This window comes from Anas acuta, chromosome 17 (assembly GCF_963932015.1).
Source record: "Anas acuta chromosome 17, bAnaAcu1.1, whole genome shotgun sequence".
Lineage (NCBI taxonomy): Eukaryota > Metazoa > Chordata > Aves > Anseriformes > Anatidae > Anas > Anas acuta.
The window spans coordinates 3,854,898-3,874,017 of NC_088995.1; the positions used below are offsets into that span (position 1 = coordinate 3,854,898).

At 55.0% G+C, this 19,120-nt stretch overlaps 1 protein-coding gene across 18 annotated transcripts in view; it reads right to left on the minus strand.

Annotated features, from left to right (window-relative positions):
• NCOR2 (nuclear receptor corepressor 2) overlaps nucleotides 1-19,120 on the minus strand; it is a 221,881-nt gene that overhangs the window by 124,238 nt on the left and 78,523 nt on the right. For 17 of the 18 annotated variants that reach the window (XM_068654328.1, XM_068654327.1, XM_068654325.1 and 14 more), the window contains exon 4: nucleotides 12,867-13,047. In XM_068654328.1, coding sequence (XP_068510429.1) covers nucleotides 12,867-13,047 — 181 coding nt within the window. Of the gene's footprint in view, nucleotides 1-3,564; nucleotides 3,586-12,866; nucleotides 13,048-19,120 lie in introns of those variants that run through there. The other variant, XM_068654335.1, reaches the window with a different exon arrangement.

Here is a 19,120-nt window from a genome sequence, read left to right on the forward strand (position 1 = left end):
CTCGATCACTTCACGCCACTGAAAATTTTAGCCTCCCTGTGTTTGGTTTTGGTTTTGTAACACCACCTGTCCTCTTTTGACTGCCACAGGCAGCACAGCGAGGCCTGAGCCTTCCCAGCACGCCAGCCACGCAGGGCTGTAGCGCCAAGGTCCCGCTAATCCCTGCAGGCACATTCCCTCTGACCGAGCATTTGAGGACGCAAGAACTGTTCCCTGGAAACCTGCGATGTCCTAAGCGGCACTCAAGAAGCTAGAGAAGCCCTCAAGCCCTGTGTGCCACGCTGAGAGCGTGCTGGAGTTTGCCTTTTGTCAAAAGGCCTCTGCAGAAGCAATTCTCTGCTTTTATGCTAGCACAGCCCTCATCTCACAGCAAATGCCATCCCACAAGCAGCGTGTGTTAGTCCTGCAGAAGGAGGCAGGCAAACGCATCCTCTTAAATCCACCCTCCACTAGGCATGGCACAGAAGCCAAAAAGCAGAAACCCATCCCACCTGGCACGGCTATTCCAGCCAAAAAGGCAGCGGGCTGCAAGTCAGCGCCATGTGAGACAGCGCGGCGACACAGGCTGCGAACGCAGGGCCAGGTCCTGAGCCAGCTCAGCACTCACTGCAGGAGCTGGGACACGCCAGGATATCCACGGTGCTCCTGTTCCTCCTCTGCTCACAGAGGGTGCTCCCGGGTTGTCACCTGCCCGGCTGAGCCCCCCGGTTTGGGACCGCCGTTTTGGGACCCCCGGCTCGCTCCCTGGTGCCACCAGGTGCATCCTGGCACGGGGCCACGCAGCCGGGGGAGGGAAGCCCACCACGGCCCGCTTCTGAAAACCTCGCTCGTTTGAAAATAAAAAAAAAACGAGGGGAAATGGAAAGACAAAAGCCCTTCTCAGCCTGGTGTTATCAAGCAGAGGAAATGAGACTTCTAAAGCTGCCATTCAGAGAGGAGTGGGGGGGGAGAGAAATCCCACTCCAGACGCACTTGAGCGAACAGCTTTTGAAATGGAAATGTCGCTCTTCAGAAACATTTGAATTTCCTCCTATTGCCAGGGAGGAGGAAGGAGGAAGGAGGGAGCGGGGACTCCTCAGCCATGCAAATTCAAACGCCGGGGCCCATTCAGGCAGCACCCAGCCGGCTGCGCAGGGGATTTGTCAGGGAGTTCATCAGGACCAGCACGAACACGGGGAAGCTGGCTGCAAGGGGCAGCAGGTTTACAGGGAAGGCAATGAATGAAGACAGCTCTATTTAAGCGCTGCAAGTAAGATATCCTCCAAGGCTGCCCTGTCTGCGTTCCCTTCCTCCATTCTCCCCTGGGCAACAACTGCCCAAATTGTTTTTCACCAAAGCCAGGGCGCTGTGCTGCGAGAAAGAGCTCGACTGATGGAGAAGGGAAGCACAATGAAGACCTGTGATGGCATTAGCAGTGGTTGAGGCGTGCTGCAGACCCAGCTTGATTCTCCTCTTGGCATCTTGCACCAAGACACTCGTGTCCCAGCACCGAGGTCCTGCCCTTTTCTAGCAGCTGCTCTTCAAACCGTGTGGGTTCTTCAGGGAAAGCCATCAGTTGCTGCTCCTAGAGCTGTCCACCGAGCTCCTCTCGCCAACCCCACACCACCAGTTCATTGCTGTGGCACCTGTAGGGCCATTCAGCACACAGGTGTGTTCCAGCCATGCCCTCATATCAAGCACCAGGGGAAGTCTTCAACAAATTTCTGACTCCAAGACTCACCCACCCCATGGCAAACTATCTGACCGCAGGTCTTGTCTGCAAAAACCACAAATTCCAAGGCTGCCAGAAAACTGGACTTAAAAGCAATCCTCCAAAGACCTTTTCTTTCCCAAAATCTAGTTAGATCTCCAAAGCTCAATTTTCACCAGCGAGGTCTTGTTGTTTCTGTCGGAGCAGCTCAGTACATACACACACACACACAACTTTTAAGACTCATATACGCACGACACAGGAGGCAAACTCGACAGCCTGGAAACGGCTACGGGTCAGTGGTGAACGCGACCTGTGAACTTCACCAGTTGAGATAATAAACAAAAAAAACAAGCCCCGTTTTGATCAGGAATCCGAGCTGGTCTGCCTTCCATTTAGCGGTGGCTGCACTGGGAAACTTGTTTGAGTGTGAAACAAAGCGCACAGCGCCTTGGATGCTTTTGAAAAAACAAATTCAACCAACATGAATAGGCTTGGGGGAAAAACAGCCCTCCCTTCAAACAGCTTTTAATGAAGCTTCTCGTGGCCTCGCGGGTCCCCAGCACCGTTTTTGTAGCTCCCCGCTTGCTCCGGCATCACCCCCTTAGGCATCCCCAGCACGTGCACGGGACACGGGGACAAGGCACCCGCTGTGACAGCAGTGCCCGCGGCCACCCCTTGCACACACAGCCCCGACACAGCTCGGGGAACAGGGACAACCCCAAATAAAGCCCCACAGAGCCGGGATATTCGCTGACAGCGGAGCACGGGTGGTGTAAAAGCGAGCGTCAGCTGCGCTATCAATCACGGCCGGCCGCCGGCTGGGCTCAATGCTTTATTGTTCTAATAATTGTGCAGACACGTGGAAGGGGGAGCCTCGACACCGGCTGTTTGTTTGAGTAGCCGTTTCCTGCCCTGCTTTCCGTCAGGAGGCCACATCCCGAGGCCTGGCGGGGCTGGAGACCCCCGGGACCCCGCCACCACCAGGCCCAGGGCAGCCCTGCTCGGGTAGACGTGGTCACAGGGTTTAGGAACCACCACATCCCAAACTTGACACTCCTCGAGCATCAGGGCATTGCCTGAGGTTAAAGACCAAGCGGGAAGAAGGCAGGACAACAGCTCTCCAGGGCCCAGGGGCAGCACGGGCCTAGCTTCAAGGCCTGTGGAGTGGCCCGAAATGCAGGCCCCGGCCTGGGCCCGTTCTGCAGAACAACGTGAAGGCACCCTTGCCTTTCCAGGCCAGCACGTTAGAGAAAAAAACTTAATATCTCAGCTCCCATGGCAAGAATAAGCCCACAGTGAATGTGGTATTATCTGTTAGCAAAGCAGCAGCTTCCCACCAAGGCTGGAATTTCCATCTCGGTTTGGCAGGCACAGGGCTATGAAATGATTACTGTGTTTACTTTTCCTTTGCTAACTATAAAATCCCATTCCACTGCCCTGCCAAGAATGACTGAAGCTAATAAAATTCAGGCATTTGGAAGAAAGCAATAATAAACTTCCCTTTTGGGGCCTTTATGATGAAATTTCCCCACTCCAATCAGAGATTATGCTGTATTCATGAACACCAGTGATGTCTCCAAGTGCACCTAGATCGACTCAAATCAATATTTAGCTTTGCTACAGACTATAAGCCTTTCTTCATGTGGCTGCTGAAGGCTGGATCATTGAACAGCACAGCTACAAGAAGCCTTTGAAAACACAGCTTGCAAGTAGAAGGCAGCATATATGCGTGTATACATACACACGAATGCAGATTGTTCAATTACTTAAACTGTGAAAAATATAGACACGGAACACGTATGTATAATTTACATACCCCCCAAATATATTGGAAGCTATTAACAGAACAGTCTATACATTTAATCACATACCTGCATGTTCTCCAGTAGCTTTTAGCACTTGGAGGCTCCTGTGTTTATGTCTGCCACTCGCCTGCCGCCGAGGCAGGAACACGTTAGCTGCTGGGGGCTATCTGCCCTACGTCATACCTGCGATTGCTGGCACGAGATAAAATGAGGCAGACCTGAAAAACAGGCTGAAATAAAAGCCTGCGCTTGCTTTGGTCCCGTAACCACGTGGGCCGGCCTGCTTTGCGCCAGGCGATGGCTCTCTCCTCAGCAGCCACGGGAAGGCCGACATCCCAGGCGGCGGCCAGAAGGCAGGAGAGGAGCTATCAGTGCTCCTCCTCGGGGAGGAAGAAACCAGCCATGCCTGCTGCCAGCACACCGGCAGGGGAGGAGAAGTGCCCAGCAGGCAGCGGAGAAGCTGGCTGCGGTGAGCACCGTGGGCTCTGCAGCCTGGGGCACCCCTGGGGGCACGGCGGAGGCTCCAGCGCCGCAGGCTGGGAGCTCGTTGAGCTGTCTGAGCAGACAAACTGTCCCCCGAGCACCGTGCCTAAGGGAGGGCCCGACCAGAAACTAGCACGAGCACAGCCCAGGAGGAAGGCAGAGTGCTCGCACAGAAGATGCTTGGTCAAAGATGACCAGAGACAATCACAACCAGATGCGGGTCAGGACCGTGAGGAGGTGTCCCAGGTCATTTCACCCCTCGCTGCTTCTCCCCCCTTCCTCGGACTGACCAAATCACAGGGCAGGACGGAGCACGGTGCTCCTGCCCCAAGCCAGCTCTGCAGCTGGGTAAAAGCACGTTTCCAAGGGCAGAGGGAACAGGCTCCACCGCGTTCTCAGTCTTTATCCTCTTGGAGAAAGGTGCCAAGAATTAGAATTACATTTTTTGAGAGCAGCAGAACAAGCCAAGGGCCTGTCAGCTTGTCCTAAAACAACCCCTCTGCTCGCAGAGCAGGCAGCCAGCATTCCTGACGCACACAAGTGTCCATCGGCCCCTCGCCCCCCCCCCCCCCCCGCAGCGCAAAGCTGCGATGCATTTTGTCATGGAGCAAGCCAGCAAACCCTCCGACTGTTCTCTGCCTAGAACGCAGCCAAAGAGTTTTTACATTTAAAAAGCAGGTTTGGGTCCAAAAAGCAAGGAGGTTTTCAGAGTGATTATAACGAGGGCCTTTGGCACTCGACGACTCCTCTCGTTATCAACGCTGAGGGTGTTGTTAGGAGATGAGGCTCCACGAAGCACGGAGGTGAAGTTCCCGAGCTTCAGCAAGGGCTGTTGCCATGTTCAATATGTTATTACAGCTCCCAGCACCACAGGCACAGAGAGCAGCAACTCCTCGCTGCCAAATCCATCTCTGAAATCACTCCCCCACTCCATCCCCTCCAGCAACAGCAGGCGAACACCATCGATCGCTGCTGCAGCTCCGGCGCTTTCCGCCCAGCGCGGCGGTGGAAGGATTCAGCACGAAATGCCCTCCTCCTCAGAAAGGCAGCACGCAAAATTAATCTGATCGGTGTCACAACTCGCTGGCTTTTGTTGCATGAGTCAGAACTGTGAATTTACTGCATTTCATAACGATGGAAAAGTACAGCCGGGCAGATGTGCTAGGTGCTGTACGCTCACGGCGGCGATGCTGAAGCGCTCCCAGGGCCTCTCGAAGCCCCTCGGCGAGGAGGGGAGCGCAGCCGTGCCGACTGAGGGAGCCCAGCTTCATCTGTGATAAGATGTACGTGCTTGTGAGTCGGTAATAATTTCCTGCTGCCTCATCGTTTGCACGAACTGGGCAGATCCCATGGAAGAATCACATACCCCGTCCCGGAGCACGATGCCTCCGGAGCGAGCTGCGGCACACACAGCCCCCTGCCAGCGGATTAGAAGCGAAGAATCCCAAAATCGGGCTGAAACTGCAGGGGGCAAGAGAAACAGCCAGAATGTCACAGCCTCTCGCTACCAGGCCTGAATTTGTTCCTGGAAATGTGCGCCAGGCGTGGGTTTCTTTCCGCCCCAACTGCTCAAAACCTGACATTTCTGACTGACCGTGGGCGGCCGGCACCAGCGGGCAGCACAGCCCTCGTCACCTGCGTTGCTCCTCGCCTCCCAGCCAGGGCACAGCTCCTGACACCAGCCCCAGCTCCTCAGCTCCACCTGAGGGCTCAAAGTTAAGCAGCAAACTAGCTCTGGCTATCGCTTTCAGGAAATAACAGCAGGGCACATAACAATCCTTGCTGTTAAAGAAAAAATGGGCTTCAAAAGCATTTTACTCCGTAACAGATGTACAAACACTTCAAAGACAGGGAAAAAAAAACAACAATCACTGTGAAGCCATGCAGCACACAGCTCGCCAGGCTGCCCTGCTGCAAGCACAACCACTGGCTCTATTTCTTCCAATTACAGGGGTGAGGCATAGGAACTCAGGGGACTTTCTTTCCCCCAAGCAGATCGGGGAGATGTCACACTACGTGAGCCTTGTAACATTGGCCGAATGGAACAAAAAATGTATGTAAATGACGAAGCAAGTTCCCAGGGAGCAGCCGGCCTCGTCCCGCTGCCTTCTCAGTTTGAAAGGCAATTTAAGAGGTCGTTTCGATGTCGATGAGCACAAAGGAGCCGGAGGAAGCAAGGCCCAGCCACCTGCGCTCGAGGCACGACCGGTTCACCTGCGGGTTTCCAGCGGCAGCGGGACTGGAGCAGCCGGGCAGAGGACAGCCGGCTGGGAGAAGGTCGAGCTCACTTCTTACACCTCATCTCCAGGGCGTTTCTGTGGCTCACGAGGGCTTCCCCTGCCATGCCCACATCTCTCAGGCCATAGCTCAGTTTTTTGCCCACGCGTGGCACTGCCCAACCCTCCTGGATGCGATGCTCCTCCAGCTGCTTGGTGCATTCAGTGCCTGTCCCTCGGTGAGCAGCAGGGGCTGCTGACAAGCCCTCGCAGCTCTCCAGCTTGGCGAGGGGCGATGAACCAACCTCCTGTACCCACCACGAGTGCCAGACGCTTTGCACAAGGCTGCCCAACGTGTGTGCTCATGCACAGGTGGGCAGGGCTGACGCACACCCGCGTCCTGTTGGAAACGGTCTTCTGGGGAGGGAGGAGAAGGCAGAGGAGAGAGGAACCCAGCCAGAAGTGTTTGCAGCGTGACAGCATGAACAATGCAAATATTTCAGCTTTTAAATATGTTTGGAATAACCGAGAATGACAACATCTCCCTCATCTTCCCAGAAATAGCTTTGAATCATTGCTGCCCTAACGCAAAGTCCTCCCCCACCCCACAGGATCGTTTCTGCAATTCGATTTTTATCAGGCACAAGACAACAGCGTGAGCAGCCGCGTGGCAGATGGGTGGATGCTCAGCGTGCTGAGGTGGGGTGCTCCTACAGCTCTCCAGCTCGACAGCCCCATGCTGCTCGCTCCTGCTGGATGCCCAACTGCACCACCAGTTTGGGACCAGTTGGTCCTGGGGGAAGCCCCAGGCACGTCCCGGAGAAGGAGGCTGCAAAGGGAGTTGGTAAGAAACGCTGCTCCCTGCTGGGGAAGGGGGCCAGAAGCAGTGGTGAAACACTTGAGGCATTTCACCTGTCGCAGGGCAGGGAGCTGGAAGTATTTGGGGTGTCCTCTCTCCATTGGGAGCCTGATCTCCTGTGGCTCAGCACTGCAAGGCTGTGGCCACCGTGCCTGGGCACAGAGTCTAAGGCCTTTCCCTGCCCACCAGGTCCTGTCCTGAGGAAATCACCTCCCCTGGGGTAAATCTGACAAGGAGAAAAGCCCCACATCACCACTGGCTCCCCAGCTTCATCAACAGCCCCACCAACAAGCCTGGAGCTGTTTTTGCCAAGCGCAAAACAACCCGGGGAGAGGAAGGGAGAGCCCCGTGCAATCCATGCCACGGGCTGGGAGGCTACGGGAGGAGGACGCGCGCCCAGGGAGGGCCGAGGCTCGCAGCTCTGCTCTATCATGCCGCCGCTTCGTGCCATTGTTCCACGGCAATAAATCTGGGGAGGCACCGGGATCCAGCTCCGCTTTCTGCGGGGGGAAGAGGCCAGAGCTTGAAGGGGGGAGCCCGAGCCGCCCAGCTGATGTGAGCGCACCGCCGTCGCCTCGCTTCTCCTCGCTCACTCCCTCGCAGGTCGCCGTGCTCAGCAAGTTTGCGAGCCCCACTCCTACACATCCTGCTCGAGCGCCGCAGCTCGCCGAGTTCAAAGCGCTGCTGAGCTTCCACCCCCTCCGCTCCCCTCCCCCTGCGCTGGATTACTCAATTAGAGATTATGCCTCTGCCAGCTCCCTCCTAGCCAAGTGGGGCCTCTGCCAAGGTCAACACAAGTTCCAGCCAGTTTCATTAATAACTGTGAGACCAGCCCACTGGAAACTCTGAGAGGTTAATCCCAGCAACAGATCAATGTTCCCATAACAAAGCCAGGCAGAAAGCACGGAGCGGAGAGGAGCCTGGTGATTTACCAGCCCGGCTAGCGGCGCTGGGATTGGAGGCACCCACCTCCTCTCGCCTTGCAGACTGGGTCCCAGCCAGCGCCGAGTCCCCCCAGCACCTCCCCGAGCCGAAGCCAGGCAAAACCCTTGCAGGAGGGAAGCCGCAGCCTCTGCTTTTGGAGTTCCCAGCCTCAAATCCCTCCCGAACCCTGGCACATTTGGCAAGGAAGGGAGCAGGGAGCAGGAACAGGGCTCCCAAAAGGCTCCTGCAGTGCCCTCGGTGCATGGCAGGGGTAGGAGAGCAGGGGCTGGCCGAGCGCCCTCCCACCGCACCGCAGAGCTCCAGGAGCTTGTTGAAAACGGGGCTCTGCAATGGGCAGCCGGTGTGAAATTTGGCATGCACGGTGCTGGCTGCAACGCATCATTAAAAATGCATTTTAAACATGTTAATTCAGCCTTTTTTTTTTTTCCAATTAATTGCTTTTAAAGCTACATTAATGTGCATCAAAGCATAATGCCCTTTGCCCTAATTTCTGCTTGCCATATATATTTCCTGGCCTTGCTGCTGCCTGTTCCTCGAGTCCCACCTTCTCTTTTCCTATCCCAGCTTCCAGTGCACAGCGCCACACAAACATTCATGCAGAAAGGGAAGAAATTAAAACCCTCCAACAATGTAAAGCCGAGCCCGAGCACCACCACCACACGGCCTGTTAACAGCCTTTTTCCACCGATAGCTGTTAACTCTTGTACAAAAGAGGGAAGTGGCATTGTCCCTGCTACAGACGGGGAAATCTGAGACACAGAAAGGGGAAGAGACTTACCCGGTGACCAGCGGCCTGCCAGGGCGGATGGCAGCGAGGTTCGGGTTTCCTGCGCCCAGCCCCGTAGCCGTGATCCCACAGGGCTCCCCGGCAGCACGGCCCTGCCGGAGCAACGGGCTCCGAGAAGTGCAGCCAGCCAGCCTGGCGAGGGGACTACATGCAGATCACGCCTGACTCACATCCTATAGGAAGAGCAGCAAGCTACATACGTGGTGGAAAAGCAGTCTCAGAAATGGGAAGAGCAAGTGGAAGCGTAGAGGGAATAAAAAGAGGTGGAAGGGAAGGGGAGAAGCAGGACTGGCCCCCAGCTCTGCAGAGCAGCGAGCAGGCTCTGCGCGGCCAGGCGCAGCACGCTGAGCCGGGGCAGCACCGCCCGCAGCACCAGCACGCGCGGATGCACAGAGACAGGGCATCACGCAGACACACGGCTGGCCTGCTGGGGAGCAGCCGGCTCTGTTCTTATCTGGCGTTACGTGACAAAGGTCCGTGGCTTTGTTGGAGAACATACAGACGCCATCGAGGGTCCTGGGAGCCAGCTCCAGCACCTCTGCCAAGAGCATGGCCAGCAAATCCGCGGCACAGCAGCTCTTCGGCAAGCTCCCAGTGATAGAAAAAGCAATTCTGCTTTACTTGTGCCTGGCTATTCTCAGCTAGCTCAAGGGAGCACCTTCTTGGAGGCAATGTCAGCCCATGCCAGCACAGAGGGCATGGGGGGGATTTCATTTCTCTTCCCCCCACGCAGCCTGAGCTCACCTGGCTCCATCCAGCAGCAGCAGCAGCGGGCTCCGTGCCCTGCAGCAACGTGACAGCCACCTCGCCTCCAGGGAAAGAGATGCTCAAGTGGGGAAAAGCAGGCAGGAAGACAGCCTTCTGATTCTGGCTTGAAAAGCAATACGAGTGCTCAAGGATATGAGCAAACCAAGGTTCACATGAGCAGGTAATGTCTTTCTGCTACAACAACTGCGACTTTGCTGTAAAGCTGCTGTTTTTGAGAGGCTCACTGCCCAAAGCACGCCTGTTTTCTCCAGACGTACGGAGCTGATCTAATAACAGACATCGCCTTCGCCTTACAAACCCATCCTTACTGCTGCTGTTATCCGGAACGGGGTAAAAGGGGCCTGGCTGTATTTGGGAAAGAGACAGATGAGGAAGCGATGAATAAAAGCCATAAAGGGTCTACTTCTTTTCTGGGGGTGTTAATGGGAAAAACTCTGGAATCTGTTACCAGGATTTGCCACGTCAATTACTTTGTTAGCGTTCACAGCACAGCTCATGGCCCAAACCAATGGCCTTGGAAACGTGCAGGGCTGTGTTACTTCTCCCCGGGGCTGACAGAGGCCAGTAAGCCCCCAAAAAAAAGGCAGAAACCCCCATTAAAATGGTGCTGGCTGGGGAGCGCTCTGCTGGGCAACATTTAGCTCCATCCCTAAAACCACCACAAAGAGCACTCCTGGCACCGAGGAACAAACGGAGCTCCTCGCAACGCCGTGACTGCAGCACCGTGGAATGGGGTGAGGGGTAAGCGGATGACTCCTAGGACACCGTTTAAGTAAGCACCAGTGTGTTTGGTAATACTCGCCTCACGTGGTGCGTTTTACCCCAAGAGCTCAAACAGTTTGCAAAGCTGCCCTAGATAAAGAATCGACTGCCTCCGTCACGCACTGAGTCAGCAGCGGAGGCAGGAATAGCACCTCTCTTTCTCTCTCTCTCTCTGTTTCAGGCTGCATGCTCCCATCGCTGGTCCAGGCATCCTGCATCTGCTCCGACCACCGTGCAGCTTGCGGGGCTGTGCCAGCCCTCCAGCAACACCCCGTGCCCACGGGGAGGGTGGATGGGATGAGAGAGCAGGGAGATGAAGGTGCTGCTAGAAGCAAAGCGAGGGCCAGCGTCTGCTGGAGGAGGCAGGGTAGCTGCTGGAAGGGAGGCACTGTGCTGTCTCATTTTAGGAGGTCACACAGACACGCAGAGCGACTAATAGCAGTGATGGAGCCCTGCGCAGCTGCTCATCAGGTCCTTATCAGCTATTGCTGCTGCTGGCTGAGCACGGAGGCAAAAAGGAGATTTAGACATGTAAACAGCCCAGATATGCACGCGTCCAGCGCTCACGGCCAAGGATCGGTCCCAGTTCTCAACCCTTCCCCTGGACGAGCACACCAAGAACGTGTCCCTCAAACAGAGCGATGCACGGATTAACTGCACGAGCTTTATCACAACCCTCATGTCTGCAAGCAGTTTGTAAGGATGGCTGCTCAATAATGAAGCCAGAAGACTGCTAATAACCCAACTTCCACAGCTGCAAAGGCAGCAAGACCTTCCGAGGGGTGGTCCTGCACCCCAGGCTTGCCTGCTGCTCCCAGCCACTTAACAGCACCGAGATCAGCCCGGTCTCACAGCATCCGCAGTCAAACTCACTCTGGCAACAGCCCTGCCAGTTCTGAGCTCCACTCAGACGCTTCCCAATCATTTTTTCCTCTTCCCAGACTTAGAAATTACAAATGACTCCGCTAAAAGCATAATCTTGTCCTGCTGAATTGTCTCGCCCAGCTTTCTCTCTCTCTTTCATTAACAAATGTTTTAAGCCCCATAAAACGCATGTAATTCTTGGAAATGTGTCACAGACCAAGAAGTAAATGCAGCCCCTCGACTCGGCAACTAATGCCTCAAGAGTGGCTTTGCCTATTAGGAACAAATAGCTGAGACAATACGTGGTTTTCCGGTGAGAAGCAGCACAGAACTGCTGATGGAAATAATGTGCAGACAGAAAAGCTGTCCTGGTTTCCTCACGTCTTTGGAGAGAGGATATTTTTTTGTCTCAGGGCCAACAGTTTATTCTCCCCATCAGCCACCCAGCCCAGCATCCGCAGAGAACGCTCCCCGGTTCAGCGCCACCGCGGTGCGGCTCGCGGCGAGGGGCAGCAGTCTCCCAGCTGGGCTCGGCACCGCCTCATCAAGATGCAGCTCCGAGGGAGCAGCAAAAACGGAACGGAAAAGGGCCACGGCCCCTCAGAGGCATCTTTTCCAAGGCAACACGCTATCGAGAGTGAAAGGAGGGAGAGCTGAAGTGTCTGGTGCGTTTTTCATTTCGCGGTTCAAACGCGGCTCTTCGGCAGCAGCGGCTCGGCCACCGCAGCCCTCTCCTCCGAGGAATGTGCTCACACCTCCCTCAGAATCCGAATCGCCCTTATTTTCCCCAGGTTAAACCTCCTTCTCACTCAGGACAGCCTCACACCATGCCCACCAACCCCATTAGGGGAGAAGTCTGAATATCCTGGCACTGCCAAGCAGAGCTGCTTGCCCACAGGTTACTGCAGCAGCTCCCGGCGTGATACAGGAAAACATCCCTCTCACCCTGGGTAATGATGCCAGCCTCCCTTCCCTTTCACTGGAGGCTCAAAAAACACCCAAAACCCAGCCTGCAGCTGCATTAATCCCCAGTGCCCATGGTGCTGGAGCCCCAGGGCAGCACCTTCCTGCCAGCCACAAACACATCCGAGCTCAGGGCAAAGCCAAAGCCAACTTACCCCGACAGCACACAGCTAAATCCAAACAGGCACCCGAGCACGAGATTTTTCTTTGTACTATTCATCACACATGCAGAGGAGACAATTGCACGTAAACAATTTGCTGTGTTACATGAGACTAAGGCAAGGGAGGCTTTCCTGGGGAAGATTATATTAAGGAACCACCAGCAACCAATTCCAGCCCTTCAAACACCAATATTAAATAAAAGAGATGTGATAAATGAGAAAGGTCAAATAAAAATCAAATCAAGGCACAGCATCCAGAAAAGCCGGACACGACCAACCCTAATTCAGCCAACAGAACTTCCCAAACGCTCTGGTGCATCTAATAGCCTGGTAAACACAGGACCACGACTATAATGGTTGAGGAGAAAACCCTATATGCCTTCCTTTTCCCCCAAACTGTCCCCCCCATCTCACTGAATGCCATCCACCAACGCCGAGCTCCGTATGACGCACCAGGAACCACCACCTGCAGGGATTTCAGCAGCGGCAGAGCCCCCAAAACCCCTCTGCACAAGGCAGGGATCCCGAGGTGCAGAGCTCCCACGGCGCTGTCCCCGTACCTTTGAGAGATCCTCAGTCCCTGCCTGCTGGCTCTGGTTGAGCAGAGGCGAGTGCCGCAGCAGCGGGTCCTGCAGCAGATCCAGGCGCGGCCGCTTCGTTTCAATGAACTCCAGGTCTGACGGCTTGGTCAGGTCGGAGAGATAGGAATGCGCCTCGGTCCTCAGGTGCAGCTCCTGAGATCTGGGGACAGAGAGGAAAGGAGACTTGAGAAAACAGGCACCCAGCTCCAAGGCATGAGCCCTTCGGGCAGGACAGAGGGCTCACCCGTCCCCCAAAGGATGGATGAAGCATCTCGTACCAAAGATGACATCCCGAGGAAGAAACGCACCCTCCTCTGCGGCTGGAGGGTAGGGATTGATTTCCTCAAACAGAGGAGGACCAAAAGGGGCCACGTGCAGCTGCGTGTACCCAACACATGGCAAGCCATCGAGGTGTTATCCATCGACAGCAGCGGTACTGACCACTCACATCAGGCCCAAATGTCTTTTCACCTGTTAAATACGACGCAGTTGGTAATACCTGGAAACTGTTTTTTTTTTTAAACAAGCATAAAACTTTTTGTAGCTCTGCGTTTCCTAGCAGGATTCTCCTGGGGGAGCTGTAATGGGATCCTACAAAAATACACTAAACCTTTTACTATGCCCAAGGATCAGCTGTGCTGAAGCAGCTCCAGAGGTGTTTTTAACACCTCATGCAGATGTCTCTCTTAAAAATTAAAATGAAACACAGAAGATTCAAAGATTGGAAAGAAAAAAAAAAAAAAAAAAGGCTTTTTTTCCTTTTTCTCCCTTAAGCAAGACTGTTGGAGTCCTCCTGAGCTGTGTGGTGCCAGCATCCTCCCAGCCACCAAAGGACGAGCGGATGCCTTTGATGCTACTCAAAGGAGAGGGAGGGAGGGAGGCGTTTGTCAAGGGCAAGCACAGAAGATGGGGGTCTTGTATGAGGCTCGGCCCCCACCCACAAGCAGGGACTGCTGACTCTGTTTTACCTAGCTCATTAAACACCTCGCAGAGGAGGACAGAAAGGGAAGGACCAAAGCCCTCTGAAGGCAGTGGAATTCCCCCAGAAGCTGTCAGGGCTCTGGACTGCATCCGAGGAGGTGGCACCTGGCACAAACCTCCTTCCTGGGGACCTTCCTGGGGAGCACGCACAGCCGCTGTGCTCCCCTACCAAACCCTGCCCAGCTCTGGGCACGTGAGCCACGGCTGCTTCTGTCTCACCCCCTCTTTTTATTTTATTTTATTTTTTTTTTCCATTTAAACACCAGCACCGGTCCCAAAGCAGGCGCAGGCCAAACTCTGCTGCTGTGGGTTTGGCACAGGCGCGCCGCGCTGAGAGTCGGGCACAGCTTGCTGCTGACACACAGAAACAGAATCTGGCTCGTCCTCTTCCTCCTTCCCCGCAGAAAGGGGATGGGAGAGCAGGGAGCCTCTGCTTTTACCACTCAAACCCCGAGCTGCGGGCACACAGAGCGAGCACACAAGCAATGCAGGCTGAGAGCAGAGCAGCCCCTCGGTTTGGCACTGAACACAGCTCACCTGCACGCTCTCCCGCTCCCAACGCAGAGCTTTTCTCAGCAAGCCCAGAATCATCCCGTGGCACCTCTCGAGTTTCCTGCTGGCTCGCCCCAACCCCTTGTGCAAACCCTGCCCGCCCGCAGCTGCACGCCGCCGATTCAGGCCCTGCTGCAAAACCCAGCAACAATGAGCAACTGTTGAGCTGGGCAGGTGTTAAAATATTCCAACACCCAAGGCTCCGCTGTACCACGGCAATTAAAAATCAGATGGATTTATTTTCACTTCTTCCCCCCCACCTTTTTTTTTATTTTTTATTTTTTTTTTAAGGCTGTATTACCAAGAAGCTGCTAATTGCTGCAGGACAGCTCCCAGAGCTGCCAGGAGCACGCTGCAACGCGCTGCACCGAACGCACGCGGCTTTAAGCGCTCGGCTTCGTGGAGGCAGTTTACTTACATTGAGGCTGGGGCCATGCCGGGGAGAACAGCTGCAGCGTTGCAGGGTGCTATTTTATTTCCATTTCCACGTCCCACTGGAGCTGTTAGCTCCCTGCACTGGAATTTCCAGCCGCTCCCAGGATGACTTTGCCCGGCACAACCCGCCCAGCCTGTCCCGGCTGCGAGCAGAAAGGCTCCTGCTTGAAGCCTTCACACCTTTCACTCCTCAAATCCTCACCCGCAGCCAGCTCCTTCCAACCCACTTTTACACAGCGGTGACGTTGCCATCAGCATAAAAACAGCCCTGCCTAACACACCGCCGTCCCGTTACACCGAGCCTGGGGTTTCGCTGCGTTTTCCAACTAGTTCCCACCTGGCTGCCGTACTCCAGAGATCCCTGCTTGGCTGAAGGGAAAGAGAGTTTGTAATTGCAGGGGAGTTAGGCATCATTACGTGAAATAAAACAAACGCCAGTGTTAATTACGGAGCGGGGCAGGTCAGTCCTCACCTGGAAGCCTTCCCCACAAACCCAACTCGACCTGCAGGAGCAGAGCAGCGCTGATGCACCAGGGTTAGGGTTTGCCCTCGTGGCCAGCCGTCTGCACGCAGCTCTGCTTTGAGCCAGAAGTCCGGGATGACCCGAGATGAGACCTTTGGTTTATTGCTAATCTAAAAAGTTAATTGCCCACCGCCAGCTGCAGAGCCGGGTGACTCACAGACCAAGTCTCTCCCCGGCAGATCCTGGCGTAAATGGCTGGAATCGTGCAGCTGCAAGGTGCTCAGCACAGCCTGCTCCCTGCAGCCTGGGGAAACACCGCCTGCCACGTCGTGCCTCCAGCAGAACCACCTGAGCGCAAAACGGGTTAAAAAGGGGTTGGAGTGCTAGCTGGGTATAAAGGAGGCTGAGCGCATCCATCACCTGGGAGAGAGGCTCCAAGCAGACATCCCGAGCTGCCCTCGGGGAGTTTGTAGGAGCAGCCCTGATTAGATCTAAATGGAGCTTACCTTTATCTTCCTTACTTTGCTGAAGCTAAATCACAGGGAAATGGGCAAGTACAAACTTTTCCTGAGGTCAAAGAGAAGCTTCCCACCCCCTTAACCCACCTCGGGAGCACTGCCCTGCTCTGCAGAGCACCAACCCCCTCCTTTCTTCAGATCTTCCCCTTCTCCACTCCTCCAAGAAGCCAAAGCTGGCAGCAGCAGGCAGACCCCGAAGCAGAAACCCCCTCTGACTTCACCCAGACTTGTCCTCAGCACCAGGGGCTCCCAACACCAACAGGAGCTCCAGGCAGGCTCCCACCAACTTCCCAGCAATGCTGCATTTTAAGTTTTGCTTCCATCCACAAATACTGCTCCCTACATCGCGGGGCCAAAGACAGGCAGGTGGGAAAACTGGCTCTCGCCGACTCTTGGAACAAGAGCGAAGGTAAACGATAGCCTCGCTGCAGCTGTTTATTTCCTCTGGCTGAGATGGTTTGGTGGGAAACAGTCTCCAAAAATAAGTCTAAAAAAAATATCTCCAGCCCCCACAGGTACAGACAGACAATAAAATGAGCGAGCACTACAGAAAACCACCAGTGCTGCAGTGAATTATTTATAGCCAATGCTAAGATTTGCAAGAGGTTTCAGCAAGCTCTTTATGGCCAATGATATCCAGAGTAGGAGACTGCGCAAATTGAGACCTGTTAAAGAGAGAAACCAGAGGGTTCGTAGGAGCAAACCTGCCACCAGGCAGCTCGAAAAACACGCACAGGGCCGGCTGATATATTCCCTCTGTCATACAGCTGGAGAGGGAGGGGGGAGAAAAAAAAAACAGCACGACTTGTCTGGGTAGGGAAGGTGGAGTTCTCACGCCCTGAGCCACGTCTGCCAGCAGCAGGGCTGTGTCTTCACAAGCCGAATGTGCGGGACGGCCCCGAGCAGGACGCTCGGCTCACCGGGATGCTCCAGGACACCAGCTCGAGCCCTGCAGGTCCCCGCTGCCAGGAGGTTCCCCCCAACGTGTCCTTGCTGTGCTCCTGCATTCCCGCACACACGGGCAGGCGGCTGAGCTTCGGCAGCCCCACGCAACCCCTCAGCCAACTTCTTCTGAGCCAACTGCGATCTGATGGGAGCAGATGCTTTATTTTAAAACGTGCATATTTAAGAGGGCCGTGCGTGGAGCCTGAATTATTCATGGCCAGGACCAGCAGAAAAGCTTCAGCGCCATGCCACAGAGTGGCACGGCCTCGCTCAGGAGGATGAATACTTGTGCGTCCCTGCAGCTCCCCGACATGCTCCTCATTCACCTTTCTTCACACACTCCAAATCTGGAGTCCTGCTGGAAAAACCTCTTGGCAGTCCTGGGTTGCTGGAGCGTTCGTTGCCCTAATGACTTGAGGGACATCCCGTATTTCACCAGACCTGCTGCCCGCAGCACAAGATCACCTTTCCTCCCTAGAAACAAATCTGGTTCAAGATTACGCATGGAGAAGTTGCTCCATCAGCTGTTACACCTCCACGGCAGCCAAGGCAAAGCCCAGCTTCCCCCTCACACCTCCCTGCCGTGGCACAGGGACCCGTCCCACGAAGCCTGGTGTCCCCACATCTCCTCCGAGGCCCCTTGGTCACCTCTGTGCCCACACACAGATGCGTCCACAGCCCACAGAGAGCAGTGGGTGCTTGTGGGACACAGCATGACACCAGCACCGAGCACCCAGGCACCAGCAGCTGCCCTCTCCAGCCAACATTTTCCCACGTTCATTTAAGGAGGGAGAAAAATCCATCTCCCAGAACACGATTTGAAGTGCGAAAAGCCACCAAGATCTACGGTTGCAGGGGATTTCAGCCGCGCCGGTGCTCGCTCCGGAGAAAAGGGTCACCTTTAAAAATGGAAACTTTAATTAAAGGCCATAAATAAACTCCGATTGGTCACGCCGTTAACTCCGGAGCAGTTGGTGCCATTTGGCCCGGCGCAGATGAAGGCAGAGCAGTGCACATTGCTTGTATTTCCAGCGGCCACGCACGCCGCACCGGCTCCCCACCCGCTCCAGCCTCCCACAACTCCTCGGGCTCCTCGGCCAGAAGGATTAATCACGTCCAATAAGCGCAGTAATTAGGCCTGCTCTCATGCTGGATTGCACATGGCCATCTCGGGTGGCTGCAGGAGCACGGCAGCTGCTCAACGTATCCCAAATATCATGCTTCAGACGAAGGCTGGGCCAACTCCTCTCCAACTCCTCCTCCGACTGCTGAGCAGAAAGACTCCAAGAAGAGAGCACGGTCTCATCAATTGGTAAAATAATCTCCGACGAAAATAGTGACTCATCTTCTTCTGGACAAAGGCGGAATGCACCGCGTTAACATGCATGCCATTTATTTAGGGCCACGTTTTCTGCCAGCGAAGCCATAATCCACCCCAGCATTCCTGCCTTGACGAGGAATCTCGCTTCAAAACTGCGACTCGCACGAGGCCAGAAAAGCCCGGGTCTTTGATTTCTCAGCCCCCTCGCCCCACTGGCACCTGCCGTTTAACTCAATCCACTTTGTCTCCTCTCAGATCAAAATACACATAGAAGAGGAAGAAAAAAAAAAACCTAATCCCTGTCACCTTGCCAGGACATTCCTCTGCAGGCATTCATGGTACGACTTGTACCAACGGCGGATCCTGAAATACTTCTCCTCGCTCCTGCAGTCCAGTTGGCACAGCCGGCTGAACAAGCTAAGGGGAAGTCGCTGGATCCTTCCAAGAAAAAGCCTGCTACCAAAAAAGTCATCAAGGAAAGCAGCACATCCCTGCGGAGCAGCACGGAGCCAGGCGGCCCTATAGCAGCGCATGCCGAAGGGCTCAGGTTTCCTTCCCTTCTTCCAAGCCAGGAATGCTACACGGGGAGCTCGGGTCTCTGCCCGTCCACCAAGGGATGATGACAACTCTCAGGGCTGACTGACCCAAAACTTAGGAATGGGGCCCTGAGACAGTCCCTGCGGCACGTTGCCACTCGAGTTTTTGCCACAAGCAGCTGATCTGTACCTAAAAAATCATTAAATGCTCCACTGCTAATTCCCTTTTCACCGGGTTATTCCTGAGTGACCACAACAAGACAGCAGCCTGGAAAGGGAAAAAAAAAAATCCTGCGGTGCTCCAGGAAGCCCATCTAACCACCTTCCACTTGCACTGCACTCACAGATTTATTCTTTCAAGGGGTGGGAGTGATCCTGGAAGAGCTTCAGACAGCACAACCACCACCAGACAGGCTGCTTCCTCTCCAGTACCCAAAGCAGAGGGGACTGGGAGGGTTTCCCCCCCCCCCTGCAGCCGACAC